This window comes from Rhea pennata, chromosome 4 (assembly GCF_028389875.1).
Source record: "Rhea pennata isolate bPtePen1 chromosome 4, bPtePen1.pri, whole genome shotgun sequence".
Classification (NCBI taxonomy): Eukaryota; Metazoa; Chordata; class Aves; order Rheiformes; family Rheidae; genus Rhea; species Rhea pennata.
In genome coordinates this window covers 32,335,298-32,356,238 of record NC_084666.1, presented here as the reverse complement: position 1 = coordinate 32,356,238, position 20,941 = coordinate 32,335,298, and the positions used below count along the sequence as shown (strand labels likewise).

General features: G+C 35.3%; 1 protein-coding gene and 1 long non-coding RNA gene across 2 annotated transcripts in view; one reads left to right on the top strand and one right to left on the bottom strand.

Moving 5' to 3' along the window:
• Positions 1-25: 25 nt before the first annotated feature.
• LOC134140448 (uncharacterized) lies at positions 26-6,998 on the top strand. The gene is made up of 4 exons (XR_009958400.1): positions 26-241; positions 345-439; positions 6,011-6,155; positions 6,539-6,998. It is a non-coding gene; the product is annotated as an uncharacterized LOC134140448 (long non-coding RNA).
• The window catches only part of SLC7A2 (solute carrier family 7 member 2), a 58,086-nt gene continuing 41,636 nt past the window's right edge, over positions 4,492-20,941 (bottom strand). The window contains exons 2-12 of the mRNA XM_062575637.1: positions 20,474-20,864; positions 19,398-19,553; positions 16,827-16,992; positions 16,143-16,279; positions 15,203-15,425; positions 11,973-12,109; positions 9,779-9,881; positions 8,335-8,540; positions 7,864-8,030; positions 6,713-6,821; positions 4,492-6,118 (exon numbers count right to left, since the gene is read on the bottom strand). Of these exons, the coding sequence (XP_062431621.1) occupies positions 5,931-6,118; positions 6,713-6,821; positions 7,864-8,030; positions 8,335-8,540; positions 9,779-9,881; positions 11,973-12,109; positions 15,203-15,425; positions 16,143-16,279; positions 16,827-16,992; positions 19,398-19,553; positions 20,474-20,849 (1,968 nt within the window). The 5' untranslated portion in view covers positions 20,850-20,864 and the 3' untranslated portion in view covers positions 4,492-5,930. The remainder of the gene's footprint in view (positions 6,119-6,712; positions 6,822-7,863; positions 8,031-8,334; positions 8,541-9,778; positions 9,882-11,972; positions 12,110-15,202; positions 15,426-16,142; positions 16,280-16,826; positions 16,993-19,397; positions 19,554-20,473; positions 20,865-20,941) is intronic.

Below are 20,941 nucleotides of genomic sequence, written 5' to 3'. Positions count from 1 at the left end.
CCCCGGGAGGCCGGGCCGGGCCGTTGGGCCCCGCGGGCTGGCGGGGGGCGGCGGCGGCTCCTCGCTGAGGGGAAGGAGGGACGGGGAGGACGACTGCCCTACCCTCCGGAGCACTGGGAAGATAAAAGACTTTAATGTAGAGCAGAGCCGTTTATTTCCCCCCTGGAAACGCCTACATGCTCTTACGACTGGCGATGAGCTCTGGTTTGTAAAGCGTTAGACACCTGACACGCTAACCGCAGTAAGTCGCTGTGTTATTCTAGCATTTACGAATCCTGCGGTGGCGGTTAAAGTTAGAGCTGTTGTGTAAAGAACGTACAAGTGACGCGCGGCTTTATTTTAAGAGCACAGAACAGACGCACAGCTGCCGTCCCGCGAAGCTCGCCCTGCGGCGAGTAACGCGCCGTAGCTACAGTCCCCGCCCGCGCTGGGAGCTGAGGTAACGACCGGCGTCGCGGGTTGTAACTCTACTGTTAGAGTGTGTGTGGGGGCGGGGGAAGCACCATATTCTTACACATATGCTAAACATGTTTTTTTACATTCATAAAAAAAATCAAGACGTCATTCAGGCTAGAGCACTCTGAAGAAACATAGATTCTTAGTTTAAGTAGCTTCATAATCCTCCTATCTGCGATTTCAATGCACAGCAGCATTGAATGCAGAAATAATCTGCACGGGTACAGATTATACAGTGTACATATAGAAAGCTTAAAATGGATATAAACACTAATATTAAAAATGAACATATATTTCATGCTGTACTGTCTGTTAACACAAAGGAAAAAAGCCCTCCTAAACATTATGGATTTACATCCTCCTCTCCTGCATTGTGACTCCCAACTAAACTTCTGTTGGTGAAGCTGGAGTTTGCCCAGGGCAACGCTTGATGAAAACTACACAGACAACAGAATTTGTCCAACTGACAATTAAAAATAAGCATTCACATATATACAGAGTTCTTTCTAATGCATCCCTATGCACAGAAATACTTACATTTGGCTAATGTTAAAAAGTTTGATTCCTAAAATCAAATGAAAAACAGATTAGGAGATGGTAAAGTCATATTTAGCTTTGGAAAGGTCTGTTTAAAATGTAGAGATTCTCAAAATGTATATCACAAATATTAAAGATAGAGGAAATTAAAGACAAATATAAAGATCCTTCATTATGTGAACATCCCCTTGCTCTTTCTGTAAAATGTTATATATTTGCCACACTGAATAGTCCTGGCGCTTTCAATGAGCATACAGTAATTTGTACAAATGTCCTGGCAAGTCTGGGAAGAATTAGGGCCTAAGAGTGTTGAAGAGGGCTTTTTTTGTTTTTTTGTGTAACCAAGTAACACATGCAAGCCATCATATTAACTGAATTCCTGCTGTATAAAATGTATCTCAATTTCCAGGGTCTCATACCTGATTAAAATGATTGCACAGTCCCACAGATTTCACCCATTTTGTTTAGATTTCAGCATCTCAGGATGCATACAGTGCATGTGATTTGGTACTTCTTAAAAGCTCTATGAAAATAATCTACATTTTATTTCTTTTAAAAAGGTGTATCGTTGCATAAACTTAAGGGAAAAAGTGGCTAGATTTGTACATTCATCCTCTAAGAAAATAAGAATATTTTTTAAAGCTTTACTGTATTTTGCCTCCAAATCTTTTGCATCATTTGAAGTTACTGCATGGCATAGCTAAACTATTCCATAGTTAAATTCATAAATAACTACCTAAGTAATCCTATATCACTGTATGGATGTTTATTACTAAAAACTTTCCAAGAGCAGGTAAAATAAAAAGCCTTAATGCATAACATGTCAGATTTAAGAAATCTACTTGGCATTTGTTATGCAGGGAAAAGCAAAGTTCTTAACAAAATAGTTATATACAAACTAACAGACAACAAAATCTAAGATACCATATGAAATTTCCTATTGCAGAATTAGTAGTAGAATTTAAAATACCAAAAGAGGAACACTTTGGAAAGATTATACACAAATGGTTTATAACACTAATGTCTCACTGAGGGATAACACAGATTTGTTCTCCCTTAAATATGCTTTGGCTTACTTTACTAAATCCAATTGGATAAAAATAATTGCTATATCTAAAGGCACATAGTGAATATAACATTTGGAGGATTTCTTTCAGAATGAAAGAAAAAAATACAATAACCTATCTGCAGTAATAGATATTTTATATTAATGCATATAATTGTTTGCACAAAATAATTTACAATATTGACAACTGTGTTAAAAAAACAACAATAACCTAATTTCATTGGACTTGTGTTTTCATGTGTTCAGCTGCATTCTTGGCAAATATAGACATACTTGTGCAGCAACATGAGTACAAAATCAGGATTTATCTCACATATGCCTCCTGTGTAAGAGCTAGCACAGCTATTTTTCACATAGCTTGTTCCTGCGAAGTCCCATTAAAGTGACTGGAATTTCAAGATTGCATATACAATAAGTATCTTCCTTCTGGCATATACTGATCTTGCTTAGCCACTGACTAATAAAGACATTAACTATACACGTATATATAAATAAGTTTTGCACAGTTGAAGCAACTGAGAATACCCAATGACTTTCCTTTAATTTCATGTTACATCTCGTTAGTTAAATGGATATTTCCTTGCTGCAGCTGCTCCCAATCTCCCTTAGCAACATTTGTACAGTCACATTCTTTCATTTTCATGTAATTCACTTCCATAAAAAGAGAGGAGAAATATTTATTAATAAATAAAGTAGGAAACTGTCTATACACAAAGTGCTGACAAATTCATTAGGTAAATAAGCTGGAAAAATTGATTTTCTCCATCCCTAAAAGTCTTATCTAGCACTAAGGCAGCACTTTCTTTAGTCAGAAGATAGTATTATGTTGACAGTATCCCTTCAAAGGAAAATCCCAGTGCAGTATAGAAATTATTTTAATCAATACATAAAAATAACTATGGGCTAATGACAGACAGGTGGCAACATATAGACCGGTGCAGGCACATACATTCTGTATGATCAAGTTTGGTGCTGGGAGGGAATGGAGGCTTCCTCCCACACCACTGAACAGCAGCAGAGTTAGCATCCTGGGAGCCTGGCTTGCCTGCTCTGCATCCAGAGAAAAAAGTCTCTGCTTCCCACACACGTGGAGACGGAAGCAATTTAAAGCGAGACACACTTCACTGGGTGCTTGTATAGACATTGTGCAAAAGCTTTGACTGGACGCTACCAATTTGCTCCAACAGCATGGCATTTTTGCAGCTGAGGATTTAAGCGTGCTGTGTAAGCTAAGTAGGTAAGAACATCCTCTAAAAGTACAACCATGGAAGAAGCTGTGGTCTTGACAGAGCAGTAACTGAGCAGGAAAAGCATCAACTTCTCTGTTGCAAATATTTGTGGGATTAAAAACAACAGTGTAGATTCATTTACTCATTTTTTCCTTTACTTTTAAATAAAACCTTTGCTTTGATGTCTCTGAGTATTACTGTACTGAATTCATTTGAATAGCTTTGAAGGTCTTTAATTTTAACATTTCAAACAAGAATGTATGGCTCTTTTATCACGTTTTCATAAAAATGGGCCTCTGAGAAGAACAATTAAAATAGCAGATCCAGCTGACATTGACAGCTCTTTTGTTCACTAACTGGAGGTATTGAAACGCATCAATAGTTCTGAAAATGGCCCTTAAATCCTATTAATTCCTAGTAACCAAATATTTACTTAGATTATCATCTGTCTGTATAGGACACTTGAGTATTTCTTTAATGACATCATATAAAACAACAATGAATTGCAGAAAGATGAAGCTACCACTTAAGATAAATTCTGGATGCATTATGATATGTCAAAAAATAGTATCCCACTGCCACCTACCTATAGTTTCTCCTCTTTCTCTGGGTCCCATCTGTTTCTAAGAGCTGCCAGTTTTTAGGAACAACAGTCCCTAGGATAACAACAGTTAAAGGGCTTATTCTGAAACCTCAGTTAAGAAAGGGGTATTTTTCTCATTGTATGCTTATCATACGCTTCCTTAGAGGAACAAGGGAACCGCTAACGCCCTGCTTTGGTCTCTGTGCAAATGTTTTCTGGAGAGTCTCTCTGAATTACCATAAAACTGAGATCGTGCCCAACAAGAGAAGCAATAGTGCAATTCTTTTCAGGTTGCTACTTTTGAGTAGCCAGTAGAGGCCACTAGTGCAACAGCATAAATCTCCCTCTCCATCTTCCCAGCAGCGCAAAATGTTCTCATCCCAATTCAAACTGAAAAGCAAGAGATTAGGCTGAAAACAACAAACTTACTCCACTCTGTGACCCTGTAAGCACATTGCTAGGGTCTCTATCAAAAAGCACTTATTTTCCCACCCTTCAAAATGTATGTATATTACTCTCTTAAAACAACAGAACTCACTTATAGATGAAAAAATTGCCAGAATCTGCTGCTGTCAAAAAGACAGAAAGCAAGAGAGACAGGAATAACTTAACCTCTTTTTTTTTTTTTTTTTTTTTTGGGGGGGGTGTAAAATTCCAGATATTATAAAAAAATAAGGTTCTTTTTACTATTGACCAACATAGCTCTCTCAGAATATAAAATTCTTATAACTAACAACAAAGATTAATGCCAATGATTAATGCCAGTAGTATTATGCTTTAGACTGCAGCTCTCCATGACAAAGTTCAAGATAGTTCTTTTTTACTTTGGGGAAATTATTTTTATAAATACATTCTTGCAAAATAACTCTATATTTTTGAATCCTTCAAGGTATTAAGCCTACTATTTGTTGAGAAAAAGTGTTAAAATACCTATGTCTAAAGCACTGAAATACTGTTTTAAAGAAGATTCTTTCCAAAGCCTAAGCCTCTGTTTAACCTCCCCTTCTACCTGAATAAAAGGCTGTGATTTTATGCATTAATTTTTCTGAGGAGAAGTAATCTGTAATGACCAGTCTCAGAAGTAGAAACCTCAGCACATGCTAAAGGAAAAGAAAACATGGGGGGAGAAGATTAGCAGTGAGGAGGAAAACTTGATGACAGCCGTATGTAAGTACCAAATTATGTAGTCAGGGATGAAATCTGGGCCCTTCTGAAATCAGTAGCAGAACACTGATAAATCTTGTAAGCATGTCACTATCAGTGTTGTGACTAACAGATTATTTCCCAGGTGCTTCTGGAAAAAACAATATAACTCTTCTTGGGAGTATTATTTTATATACATAGAAACACTGAAAGGAAAGATAGAAGTAGCAATCTTGATTATTGTTTAAGAGACTAAAAACCTTTAAAGTAGCTTCCCTATTTGGGTTCTCCATGAGCACTGATTAGTAAGGGTAAACAACCATTTGTTTATCATTTCTATGTACAGATATTTAAAATACCTGCTTTTTGCATAGAATCAAATCTGTTCATTTATCATTTGTTTTGCAAAATACTCTCCAGACCTATTTGCAATTTATCTCCCACTAGAATTAGTTATATAGAAAACACTAGGTATTTTAATCTGAGTGAGCTAGTTGCTTTGTTATTTCAGACACCATCAGACTGTGACAAAAACACTTAAGAGAGAAAAGGAAAAAATATGAAAGGCACTTGTGTTCACAGGGCACTGTAGAATATTGAGAACTTCTAGCAGGTAGTTGTACAGTTCTTCATATTTTGTGATTCCCAAGGATTTTGTATGATGGTTCAAACAAAGCATCCGATTTCTTGCTTGCCAAAGGGTACTTTTCTTGTTTGTTTTTTAATTTTAAATATTACTCTTCATGCTGCCAGTTCTGAAATGACGAAAACAGATCAGCAGCTTGTCCAAATTATCAGCCATGCTTTCTGGTAAACACTTTCAAGAGGCACAATGTTGGTTGGTGAAGCTTTTGAAAGTTCAGTCAGCAAATATATTGTCAGTTTACTGTTTAAAAGACTTGTATGTTTGCATAGATTAACATTCACTTGTCCTCTCATGTGCAAGAAATTGATCATTTTCATTTGCATTTTCATGTTCATCCTCTTCTTCCACAGGGTTCTTTTCTTGCATCCCACTATTCTCTGAACAAGAATCTTCATCTCCATCTCTAGGATGGCCTTCAAGACTGTGCCTGATGCCGTAAGCAAAATAAATGAAGAAGCCTTCCAAAAGAAAAAAAAAAGTTAATAGGGTTTTCAGGTAAATAATGCATTAAATAGTAATTATTTATTACTCCCTGGCTGAGCCTCTTTTCCAAAACAAGTCCCTGCTTTAGCTATCTGCATCTGGTAACCTGAAAGTCATGCTTCAGGTCTGCCCTGTTCCTTTGGAAGCTTGCATCATTTTTGTCTACTTCATTACTCTAATAGGTCATTGAAACTACTATCGCTAATTTACAACTAGATGAAATTAATGTAGTTTTCCCTGTTTTAAAAGAGAAGAACTGATGTAGTGGGAAGGAAATTTATAAACAGCTCTCTGCTTAATTTCAGCTATACTTACTAGAAACAATTGTGGCCTATTGGAATTGGTCTCTATAACTTTGATTATTCCCAGTTCCTCACAGCTGTATTTACAATTAGGGCTCTGGATTTATACATCTTCGGAGGCATGCTGTTGTTTTGACAAGAAATATCAGCTGGCTTTTATTAAAACAAAGAGTTATTCCAGATATTTAAAGGAAGAGAATTGAAGGATCTGAGAGAGCAACCGTCAAGCTTAACATAAAAGGTGACTGAAATGAATTGAATACCTACCAAGTGCCATCCAGAAGCTAAATCTGATCCAAGTTTCTCCACTTAATTGTACCATCAAATAAATATTCACCAGAATACTGAATGATGGCAAAAATGGCAACAGTGGAACCTAAGGGGAAATATATAATAATATGTTTGTAGTATTACATATTATTTCTTACAAGTTTCAACTATTAATGTCACACTTGAGTTATACAACATAAACTAGAGGTGGCACACCTACTCACTAAAAAAGATGTGGGAAATTTTCTTACTGAAATAAGTAAACAGTGAAATTTTCTCTTTGCTTGGGTTTAACTACTGATTTCTACATATCTTAAACTTTTAAAATATATTTAAAATATATTCTCTAGGCAGTGAAGAAAAGCTTTCCAGCTTGTGTTGAACATGTATTATTGAATTCCTGCATCTATAGCTGAAAAATATTAGCTTTATCAAAGGTAATATACATATTTTATACATACATATATATATATATATATAGAGAGAGAGAGAGAGAGAGAACATACTATATATATCTCTTCTTTCCAAATTGTCCCCCCATCAGATTTCTTGACCTTCATCAATATACTTCATTCTTTCCCATTTTCTGCATGTCCATAAGATAGGTAACTCATCTTAGAACATAAATGAAAGGTTGGCACTGTGGGAGGTATGAACTGTGTGTGGTCCAAATCATCATATACAACATAGACAAGCTGGTTGTAAATTAAAATGAAAAATAAATCTTTGCCCAGTTTATAAGCATCTAAACTGAGGACTAAAATTGGTGGTATGTTGGTATGTTGGTGGTATGTCTCAGGAAAATGTATTTTGGGGATGGGTCTAATGGAATACCTAGATCTGCGTTGTCAGATCCAGTAGTTGTATTAGCAGCTGTTCACACCAACATCATTGTAATACCCATTTTGCAAAACCGCGCTCCTGTGCACACCACATGATCAGAGTGAAATCCTTTCTCTCATCCTGAGCAGATCTAGACTGGACTACACATGCCTCCACTTCAACTGTCAGCATCTCCTTCTCTTACACTCCCCCAAAAACCTACAACAGTAACAGCGCACTAATGAGAAACTGCCTGAAAATGACAGTCTTTCTCTCTCACTTGCTAAAATATAGTCAGATTCTCATTAGAGATTTAGGTTATTCACCATAAAGGCCACTCTCTGCTGGTTCTGAGGCTGCCTTTGGATGAGGAGAATGGTAACTATGAAGAGCACCACCAATGCAGCAAGAAGGCCAATACTCCAGGGCTCCAAGTTAGCAATGAAATGAGTCCCATATGTGGTGAGAACACTTAAGCCACAAACCAAGAAAGCTGTGTGAAAAACAAAATGATGGAAATAGGAAAGAGGTCACTTAAGCTCTGCATTGAAAAGGAAGTGACTTTTAAAAAGAATGATAGCAGATATTCAGCAGTATGAAATGTTATAATGAAAATGTTTATTTGAAGGGAAATATACTAGCTTATAGATTACATCTATCGAGAATTATAAACACATTCTCCAGAAAAACATGTTAATGATGACTGTTAGAAGGTGCGTTATCACCGGGTTTTTTAATTTTTCTTTAATAAAATTATTTACATTAGCTTATACAAGTTTGGACAGCTGAGTACTTACCTAATAGACCCACTAGAAAGCTAACAGTAGTTGCAGTCTGCTCTGTAGGTAGGCTGGATGGATTAATCAGGGTCTGAAGACTGAAGTGATTCTCTTGTATCATAGTTATCTGTGATTCACTTATTATAGATTCCCTTTCTGATGAAGCCAAAGCTGCTTTTTCTGTAGAATATTTTGGTTGCTCATAGGTTAAACTGGGTTGGTACCTATGGATAAAACAGGAGAATAAACATAAAAAATAAGTTTAAATTGAAATTTGAAGGAATATGCCTCTAGGAATGCATTTAAACACTAAATTAGTAGAGGTTTTAAATTTTCCAATTTATAAGTGTACTGCAACAGCATATTCGTAGTCACTATCATATACAAACAAACTATGGCAACTCACTTTTTTAGTAGGTTTGTATGAGGCTTTGGGGGCAGTTTATTAAGCTAATTCTGTGCTCCAATGGATGAGATAAATGACCAATCTGGTGGTCAAAGGCAGGTAAGTGTAGGGAAGCCAAACCACTCTTTTCAGCAGAAGCACGTTCATTCTGATTTGTTTCCAATAGCATAAGAGGCCTATTAACTGGCTCAGGCTGAAATTTTACATCTGCTTTGTTAGGATTTAAACATTTTTACAAAGTATATTTTAAATAAATCACCATGGGATAAAGTATAGTCTTCTTTGAAGTGTAAATTAATGCAACCTTTGGATTTGAACAGAATTTAAGCTTGTAATTAATTATACATTTCAAAGTTATCAATTTAGCCTCCTACAGTAACTTAAAAAGTCAGAATCTTTGTTACGTAACTACCCTAATAAGAAATACAACATACATAACGAAGTAGCCTATGGCTATCAATATATCAATATTATTCCATCACATTACAAACACAACAGATGATACCCACAGTTTTACTGACAGTTATTTATAACCTCATTGAGAGCGCATGTTTTTACTCTCTTCCGAGACTACCACGTCTTGAAACGTTTGGCCTCACTGACTAGGATAACACAATACAATTGTTTTCAATATTCCACTCTTTTAATTGGTTCATCTTGTGAGCTATTTGGAACATACATGTCTTTCACGTAGAGCTCCCACAATATAATAGGTCTGATGCACGGCGCAAATCATATTCAAATGCAAAATATTGTTAAATGTATTTTGGAATCAAGCATAAAACGAGTACCTTTAGAGCTAATGTTTGGATCAATTCTTTTGGAAAATAAAAGGTGTCTAGACTTCACATGAAGTTTGGATTTGACTAATTGCTATATTGGTATTACAATATAAGTGCTCAATGTTTTCTTGAAGAGTCACTGCTTAGTAATCTTATATGCGTACAGCTAATTTTTAAACATTTAGCTGTATAGCAAAAAAATACACAGTTCTGTTTGTATGCTGAACAACACAAAATAAAACATAGCAGAATAAAAACAATGTTTTTGACTCACCTAAGTATGAGGACACAGGCTGCCACAAGTGAGTAAGCAAGAAGTGTACCAATAGACATCATGTCCACTAAAGCCTTTAGGTCAAAAAGAAATGCCATTAAAGCTAAAAAAAAAAAGAAAAGAAAAGAACAAAATGCAAAGTTTGTATGAGGCTGATATATGAGAGAGTAAAAATTTACAGTCTTTCAGTAAGGTAACTTTACATGACAGCAATATCAATGAAATTGTGGTAATCCATAAAAACACATTTTAAGTCATAGCCAACACTTGCAAACTTAATTTCCTGTAGTGGGGCATTTCATTCATATAGATATGCACTGATGAGCTATACAGTCATGCTGCATAGTCAGACAAGTATCTGTATTTAATTTTTTAATCCTCCTATCTTTGGAAGGCTACTTTCTAGCCCAGAACATATTATATATTAAAACTAAATCAAAAAATGCCTCATACGCAATTAAGTTTTTGACTGAGAGAAAGACAAGTGTACTCCAGTTGCAAGAAAAAATGGTAAATAAATTTATGGTGATGAAACCTTGGATTGACAATAAAGCATTTCCTATGTACAAAGTTTCGCAATCATGCTTACAATATGCAAAAAGGCAAGTCACAATAATAACATGTGACAATAATTACCTCAGCTCTAGTTTTGACCTGATAACTTTAATTAAAAGGCCAAATATCTAATCTCCTTAACACTCTTTAAAGCTATGAAACTATCCATGCTAGGAAAGTCAGATTACATATTATAAGCTGATGCATACCTCTGTAACTCTTCTGGCAACAGTTCTTAAGACCACATGTTACCAAACACGCATCTTTTTAAAAATAGATGAAAAAATATGCCTTCTCCAGCAGTAGCTAAGCTGTCTTCAGGTAAATTGTTCACATACTGAATTCCCCAAACTGTCTAGAAGTTCAGCTGACTGCTGTTGCACAGGTACTGTAACTGTGTGGAGCAGTTTACTAGCTGAGTAACAGTTTTCTTTCTCCTCATCATTACTGTGATTTCGGAGAAAGATGTTGATTTCATCCTATATAACTGCATTTCCAAACTTATTACAGAAGAAGTCAATAATATAAATTGAAACTAAAAGCCAAAACAATAAAAACAGTTCTATGCTATCGACTTGTACTTGACCAAAAAAAAAGAAAAAAGGAACTACTAACGATAATGTTTCAAGCAGGAACTATCTGAAACATGACTGCACTTTCCCACATTAGTATCAAGTACACAGCATGAGGAGTTCCACTTTTGGGACTGGCATCTGAGGGTGACTATAAGTAATAATGTTTTAGGCTCAGTTCTAAACCTCTCATCTGATATCACCTTTAGCCAGGGTTGCTAAAAGACATGCTTTTCATATTTCAATTAGTTCTAATTTAAGACTTATTTATTTGCCTTTGAGTTAAATACTTCTGGAACTTCCAGTTTTCCTATGTAAACAGGCATCCCACTGAATTAACACAGTGAAGTTTGGGCACAACTATCTTACACCTCTGCAAGAAATATTGACAAAAGTGAAATAGTTACATGTTAAAACATTTTCTTTGTGAAACACAGGAGTTGTTCAGGAGCTCCTAAAATGCTGTTTTGCTAAAATATATGTGCATGCATATATGTGTTTGTGCAAACAAACATACCCTCCCTGCCTGACCAACACATACATACGCACCCCATAACCATGGCTTGGTAAGCTTGTACCAAAACAGAATCTTTTTTCTTTGGAGGAAAATGAAAAAAAAAACTCTGTATGTACTTTACACAAAAGTTCGTTCTGCTGCAAGTGTAAAATTTTCTTTTCATGTCTTATAATAAAAAGTTGCATGTTATTTTCCCTCTTTATAGATGTGGTACATATATAGGCATATATTGGACAAGGAAACTCTGTGAGGAGAGCATTATCCCAAGGGACCCAGATTAAGTAAAATGATTATTTGCAATAGAAGAGAGGCCAGTATTAAAAATCAAAAAAATTAAAATCAGTTTGAATTCTTTGACATTAAGGAGATCACCACTACCATGATTGGTATGATTTGGAGTTCATACACCTTTTGATTACTCAGTAATTTTATTCCCATCTTACATGCAAGGGAAGTTAACAAGGAGCCCTTTCCAAAAAAAAAAAGTACCATGCACGTGCACAGAGGGTTTAAATCCCAGATTTAGGAAACATGGGCTTTTAAAGCTTACCAGAGATGACCCCTGCTGTCAAGGTGGCAGAAACTGGTGTCTGCCTCTGACTCACTTTGGCAAGAAAACTAAAGAGTAAACCATCGCGTGCCATGGCAAACAGAATTCGGGGCAAAGGGAACATAGAGCCGAGAAGACTAGAACAGAAAAATGTATAGTTCAAATACAGGTTATTAAAAGCACAATGCTTTACTGGTAAACCCAACTACACAAAAAGAAAGCTTGGAAAAGTTAATTGGTTTAGGTTTAGTTCTGGTTTTAGGTTCTGTGTTGCTGCTGTTGGTTTTTTTATTTGTCTGATTGCTGTTGTTTTTTGATTTTTTGTTTGCTGTTTATTTTGAACCTGGGCTTTCAAAGCTCTTGAGATTAATCCAAAAATACAAAATCTGTGGTAGAGAAAAGTTTCACTAGAAGCCAGTTTTACCTGGCAACAATTATATTTGATCATTTCAGCCAAAAGCAAATCAAAATTGCACAACAGTGTTCTATTTCCATATATGCAACGTGTTTAGCAGTGCACCTTTCTTTACAAGGATCAGCTCTTAATCTCACCTGCTACTGCACCAGACGATAGAGTAGCAACTAGTGGGGTCTTCGTTTTGGAACTGATTTGAGCTAGACATTTGAAAAGCAAGCCATCCTTCGCCATAGCATAGATTACACGTGGCATTGGGAAAATGGATCCAAGAAGACTGAGTAAAAAGCAAATACATGCAATATGGCAAACACAGTTCATGCAGGGTTGTATCATGGAAAAGATAAACAATGTGAATTAATGGCATGTACAGAAACAAAATTTATGATTGCAAGACAAAACCAGAAAGCCCCAGAGCCCAAGATACTACAGATCAGACACAAATAGCATGTTATTTTTCCTTGTGAAGTTGTTTGCTTTTTTTGTTCTTGATTTAGGTAATGGAATTGCTTAATTTGAGAGAATTCAGATTAGCAAAATAACTCTTGGCATCACTGTAGTTCTTAGGCATTAGTGGACCAGGAACATGTTCCAAGTCACACTAAGTATGCAATTGAGCTTTAGTATTCCGTAAGAAAGTCTGTCAGTCAGCAGGAGCAAATCAATAGGCATTAGCGGCATCTCATAAATTCTACATTTCCATTTCAGAATGCTGATTAACAGTAACTCAGAATAAGCACCACACAGTTGTACGTCACCACATTACATTTTTCAATTAAAGCACCTCTAGCCAAGCTACATTAAGATTGTTTCTTTCATTGAAAGAAGTAAAGCTAGTTATTTTAGATTTGTTATTAGCAGAACACAGAAAGCTCTTAAACTGTTGATAATTCAAAGCTCTTTTCTTAATGTATATTTTAATTAGGTGGATTCTTTCCCTCAAAGCAAAATAATTGCAATCAAGAAAACCAAAAACATTGAAAGGACAAAAAACCAAAATGTATAGCCGGTATAACCGCTGCAGCAAGCACACTAGTTTTTAACCAGTTTAATGGTTGCTCCTCTTGCTGTGGGGCTATATCTTGTACAGAAGGCACAGCTTTTACATACTACAGATGCTGAGTACCTCTAGTAATGCTCATAAGACACAAGCATTAAGGTTAGACACATATGAAATAAATTTCATTGCACATGAACTGATTTTGATGCATAAATATTCTTTCCAAAAAAGCATGTTTCCTGAAGCATAGTTATAATTTATTCTTCAAATAAGGATAAGTTAAAATCTTTTGCCAAAATTTTGCTGTTGTGGCTTTGTAAAATGTAACTCTCCTACCCCTTTTTAAGTGCAGTCACACAATGGAAAAGATTAATGAATGTTTTTACCCTGAGGAAACAAGTTCATGACATAACCTAGTAAGAGGTAACTATATGGATCAAAAGCGATGATTCCAAATTTTTTGTCAATTATACCTCTAAACTGAGGAATCTGAAATAAAATTTCCTTTGTTTTGTTCTACACTGAAAACTGTCAACAGACTAAAAGATTAATCTCTCTGTATGAGGAAATACGGTAATTTAAAATACACTGGAAAGAGAGACCAAAATTTCAGATTTCTGAAACAGTGTATTTTACCATCTCAGTTTATTTTATTTTCCAATATTCATTTCTTTGATCTAGTTTCTGCTTAAATATCACTTTTATTATTTATCACTATAGAGGAAAAAAATCAGTAAAACCTTCCAAGCTGAGGGGACCATGACATGAGATAAAAATTAACGATAATCCCAGAAGGAACTGTGTAAATGTGACATTTACAGTCAGCCCTACAAATCTTTTAATGTCCTTCTGGACTACTTCCTTTTTTTAATCACCTCCTCCATCAAGAATATTCCTTTCTTTTAAATCGCTCCCTGCAAGCAGTGTGCTCATCTTCCACAGACTAATGCTTGCAGGATTATCTCTGGGTATTGGTGTTACTGCTCAAACAGGTATCTCTTTTTCCTTTGTAGGACAGATAGTCAGTATTTTTATCACTAATGCTCACTTAAATGACTTGCTACCTACATAACCTCAGGTAGGAGATTGGCATCAATATTTTTCTACCTTAAATTCAAGTATCAAGCAATACTGTATACTATGAAAGTTTTTATAGCACATTACACCTGAATTATAATATATAGGAACATGCAACACACTCATGCCCTTCCCAATCTTTTTAATCAAAAGAACATGTTACGTTAAGGTTACATCCAGCTTACAAAGGGGGAATAAATGATCATATTTTTCATAGATATAATCTGCATCTCAAATACCCACACAGAAATCAGGGGAAGAGATGATGTCAAAAGATAGGTTGACTACTAGAGGAAAAATAGAGACAGGCAATAAAGGAGGTGGTGGCTCTGGCTAATCTTTCTTCAGCATTGCCTGCAAATACACAGAGCCCATAAAGCTACTGTGTCATTGGCAGCAAAAAGCAAGAAAGAAGAAAATGAGTTAAGTTAATTTTATCAGTTAATAGAGATAAATTGTAGATTGTATGTCTGAAAATACATATTTTAATAGGGAAGTTTTTGGTAATAAGTGAAAGAGGTAGAGTCCAGTAAGATTACAGTTTAAAAAAGGAACACATATTAATGTGCTTATATCGATTTAAGTCCTCCTTCAGTCTAAACACGCTTCTAATTGCTAAACATGCTTCTAATTCTTATTGCTAATCCTCTGTGTGACCCATCCAAATTAACATGTGAACACACATTTAAATATCTTAAGTTATCCATCAGTATAAAATTAGTATTTCAATGTCTTTACCTTGTGGACAAAGCACAGAGGGATCCCACTGCTACAACGTATTTTGCAGGACCCCATCCAACATATTCAAATGCTACTGGCAGAGGACTTTTCTCATCTAGTAAATAGTATGGCATCATAAGAGTCAGTGCAGCTGAAACCCCAAAATAGGCCATGAAGCAGACAAGCAAGGACACCACAATTCCTATGGGTATGGCTTTCTGAGGATTCTTGACCTCCTCTCCTGAAAAAAAAAATCCAAAATTTCTACTGATACATTTCCATCTTCAGCTTTAAAAGATATTATCAAACACAAATCAGTACATTTGTTAATCTAAACCCTGGGAATCATACTTGTAATACCATTTTTTTTTAAATCTATACAAAGTAAGCTCAGTGACATAGAATATAACTTAATATTTCGTTCCCAGAAATAGCATTAAAAGTAGAGGTAAAATAAAGGTCATAAAATACATTCTATATTTAGAGTAGCCAAAGCCCATCATTTCTAATTATTTGCTTACAATTTATAAGTTGATAGTTTTCCAATGTGTTTAGCTTTCTAAATAGTCATTTCTTACCATCCATGTATAAACCACCCTTCAGAAGACATATCTCAGGGCAGGGCAAAAGTGAACAGGTGATTAACATGATTTGGGCAGAAAAGAGCCTCTACTAAGTATTACTAAGACTTGGAAAGCAACAATTATTTTGTTTAGAACAGGAATAAAATGACAAAAATCTCCTCCTTCCCCCACTATGACCACCACATTCAGGAATGACCTCAGACTTATTCTACATGGACTGAAGAAGTTTAAGGACACAGCAAAGGAAGAACAGCATACAGTGATGTTGTTTCCCCCCCTCCTTCCCAAATGCATATTATATACACACATGTGCACGTGCACGCGCGCACACACACACACACACACACACACACACACACACACATATTTTTTACCAGTTGTTGCAATGCAGTCAAATCCTACAAAAGCATAAAAACAGGTTGCAGCACCAGCCAATGTTCCTGTAAAGCCATATGGCATAAAACCACCACTCCCATATATACTTGTCACGTTCTCATAGAATGAACAATTCCTGAAAGAAAAAAAAATACAGCAGAAAAAATAAATTATTTTTAATTGTTGGTACAATAAATGTGTATCTGAAAAAATGTTAAAACACAATGTACTCTCATCAGGACAGAGTTCTGTTTTATAAAACTTTAAAAAATTTCTATTTGAAAGAAATTTCTATTGCAAAGCTTATAAGAAAGACAAAAATAAGAGTAAATGGAAAAATATCCACATCATACGTCTACCATCCTACTCACTTTGCTGGTCATATCAAAGCATATTAAAATGCTAACAGTACCTGAAAAAATTGTCATACTCACATACTGCAGTTAATGCATGACTTAAGGATGAGAAGTCAGTAACTTCACAAATGGTTATGGACAATTTTATAAAAATAAATAAGTCAGTATTTTTTAAGGAAAATACAAACAAGAAAACAAAAATAATTTTTACAGGTATAAAAACTTCATCATTCCCAGCAACAGAACAATCAGCAATAACACAGAAGCAAGTATAACACAGAGCTGCTTGGAATATGAACAAGAAAAGTGTGTAAGAAAATTATTTACTCTGTTACTGCAGTAAGGTTTATGAGATATTCTTCGCTTATTTTCCAGTTGTCAGCATCTCCTTTCACAAAACCAGAAATCATAACGAAGAGGAGAACCAAGATGTTAATAGCAGTGAAAATTTTATTCACCCATGCGGATTCTTTTACTCCAAAAGATAAAAGACCTATAAAATAAAAATGTTTTATAGCTGTGAACAATCTCTTAGAGTAATAAAATGACTTTATAAAGAAGATACATATGCAAGTTCTATGAATAATACTAAAGAAACAACACTAGCTCTTAGCTTTTAAGAAGCAGTAGCACAAATTCAGTGTGTTAGAGACCACAAAACAGAAAACTTCTTTATCCTATTCTTAAAGTATTTAAGCGTATTTTGAGCAATTGTTACTCCTTCTCTGCAACTCCAATCCATATTTCTATTTTATACCATGAAATAAAAATAGCTACAAACATTCTATGCTTAATAAAAACAGAATGGCAGAATCTACTCTATGCAAAACGATTATTCATTACAGTAATAAAATAGTCATAATTATTAGATTAATAATCTAATATGCTCACTGTAAGTTTCATTACATAGTAGAAGTCACATTTACCACTTTATGAATAAAACTTAATAAAAATTAAAAGAAATGCATGCCTGCTGTTCATAGAGATTCTAAAACAAAGTCTCGTACAAAATATACATGCATTTAGGTTGCAAGCTAATGCATTTAAACAATCTGAAAGGTTTTCCATCAGGATCCTACTGCCTCATTAGATTTGTAGCAATTGTAAGCATATTTACAGTTTAATGGAACACTAGACAGCAAGCAAATCAGGAAAAAATATTTACAATAGGAAAGCCTCACACAGGTTCCCTGCACTGTAAGCACTTCCACTAATGTCACATACGTGCTTTCCCTCATTATTTAGAGATTAAGTCTGAAAATTTTAAGCCTCTCAAGATGTCTAAAAATTTTCTGACCCCACTAATGAGACTTTTGCTGTCTTCTCATAAGCCAGAAGCTACCATATGAGCTGCTCAAGTTTTCTTCACCAGAGGTATTTCTATTGGAAAGAGGTGCATATTCTTTAGCTAAGCTGTTCTCTGGAAGGTAATGTCTCAATTAGCCTAATGTTGTATGAAACATAGTATCTAAGTATTTTTTAAAGTCCTTTCTGTGGAAAAGAAAGAAATATATGTGGACAGATAACTATGGACTGTCCCTTGTACCTAGTACATAACATTTTCCGTAAAACAGTCTGCTACTGGTATGATTCAGCTTTACACAGCTCAGAATTGAATTACAGTATCACGCTCAATCTCCAGAGCCCTGAGCAGTCCTGATTCTGCTCTTCCTCTCAACAGCAGTAAATTCCACAGAGTTAGTTCACTGGTGGTTCAGTGGTTTACTACATAGACTTGGAGAGGTAATTTGGGGCAGAAGTGCAAAATCAGTGAAGAAAGAGCGGTGCTGGGGATGAAAAGGCAAGCAACAAATGAAAATTCAAGAACAGTGGAGAACTACAAGAGAAACAAGATTCCTTTTTCAATCAATAATCTTTACATCTGATGTTAGGAAACAGTAGTGATGATGAGGAAAACTGATATAAGATGGCAGCATCTACATTCACATTTCAGAGTTCAGTTTGTGGAGTTTCAATTAAAAAAAAAAAAAAAAAAAAAAAAAAGACAGAAAGTTTTTCCCCTTCCTTTGGAGGTAAGAAAACTGAAAGGTCCATTCCAAGTACCTACCAAGTTCATTCTAACCCCTCATGAAGACATAAGGATCTGAGCTCCTACAGTCAATTGTGACCCACAAGCTCAGGAGGCACTTTCGGTCCAGGACACTGCAGTAAGCCAAGTCTAAAGTAAACTCTGTGATCTTCGTAAGTGCAGACACAGGGGCCTCAGCATTGACTGTTAATATTGATATTTCTGAAAATGTGTTCTGATTGGAAGCATTAAATTCTTGAATCACAGAAAAATTTTTTAAAAAACTTTTACAAAATTCATGCACTTAAAGAATATCCTACTCTTAAATGGTACCAATGAATTTCCTCAAGCTTCCATTCCAGTTTTGCTAATTTCTTGTGGTTTACATTACTGACCATATGACAATTACCTTAAGAACTTTATGTAAAACTTCTAGAAGTATGAGTGCTTTTTACAAAAAGTATAAGAAAGCCACATATTGCCCTGAAGAAGCATTAAAACAGTTCATTTGAATTATCCTGCTTATCCATGTTGTCCTTGCGGTGTTACTTCTAGTATCTGACTCAACCTGGCAAACTCTACACTGCAAAGTGATTATTTCATGTCTCAGCTTCAATAAAAGAGGATGGTGCACATGAAAATTTGACTATATAAATTTTATTCTCAGAGTCACTGCATCAATACAAAATGTGCATCCAAACTTCTCTAACATTATTTAGGTATTTCTGGTAAAATAAAAACTATAATTTATCTTTTTTCTTGCTGTCTGTTCTCTAACATATTCAAAAAAAATCAATTCCTTGTCTGTAAGAAACATTTTGTAGTCTGATATCACAACCATCGTAAATGAAGACGCATCTCTCTCTTACCTGATAAAAGTAGTATAAGAAATACAGCAAAGAAGTCGGGATACTCTGCTAGGCCAGAATAATTCATTTTGAAGTAGGTTCTGAAGAAATGACCGATTTGTTTTCCAAGAAGTTCATCAAAGGTGCCACTCCAGGCTCTTGCTACACTTGATGTACCTTCATAAAATACATGCAAGGTTAGAGTTCTGCACATATACAATAGGATAGAGTTACTTCTACTAAAAAATAAATAAACCTAAACATGCTGCTACCTGCATTTTTAAAAAGCAGAAGTTATGCTAAAACAGTGAGCCTTTTGATCATGAATTTTAATATTACAGGAATTATCTGCTTAGTTAAATTATAACATATTATTCTGTAAATAAAATATATAAATTTATATCCCATTTACTCCCAAATATTGTAGAAATTATTTTTAATCATTTACATTTCTAAGTTTACAATATGACATATGATAAACAGTTTAAAGTACTGTAACAAAACAGTTTACAAAAGAAGGGAAGTTTGACCATCTGGAGGTATAGCAAAAAAATCACTAGGAAAATTTATATTGCCAGAGTGGGTACTTAAGACTAATACTCTTCCCTGGAAAAAAGTGTGTGTGGCCATAGCTAGACAAGATTTCATTTTCACAGCTCTCCTATCATTAAATATAGTTTAATACAATGCTCTAGTATATTAATTTTGTGGTGATTTGGGCAACAGTCCTGTAGTTACATATACATATAAAGATAGACATGCCTATACACAATATAACAGATGTTGGGCCAACTTGTCACAGTACCTGTACCACAGTACAGAAAAAAAAAAACAGGTTTAAATCAAAAAATGCCATCTCTGCCAAAGCACTGAAATTATCTGAATACCTCCCATTTCAGTGCTGATTTTATTCAGCTCTGGTCAACTTTGTATGTGATGGGATCACACACAAATCACATGACAGGACTCCATTTAATTAGTATGGGATTATAGTAATAAGTTAATAGTTGAACATCGTGACTTTCTTGAAATGAGACATTGTGGTTTTATTGGTTGTCTCACAAACCCTCGAGTCCTTTGTTTGTTCTTAAGCTTACCTATAACATATGATAAAATGAGATTCCAGCCAGTAATAAAAGCCCATAGTTCACCAACTGTTACATAAGTATACAAATATGCAGAACCAGTCTTGGGGACACGAGCACCAAACTCAGCATAGCAAAGACCTGCCATCACAGATGCCAGGGCAGCAATGAGGAAAGAAACAACAATGCTAGGTCCAGAATCCGATTTGGCTACTTCTCCAGCAAGGACATAAACACCAGCACCAAGAGTACTTCCTACTCCCAGTGCTATAAGGTCCACAGTAGACAAGCATCGGCACAACTTGGAGTCTTCAAGATTTCCACTGCTGACATTCTTCTTCCGCACCAGACACCGGACAAACGACAGAGCTGGTCCGCAGGGTAACATGGTGAATGTAGAACTCTGAAAACAAAATAAATTATTTCAATATATAAAAGCTAGCATAAACACCAGTGAAAAAAACTAAAGAAGCATATTTC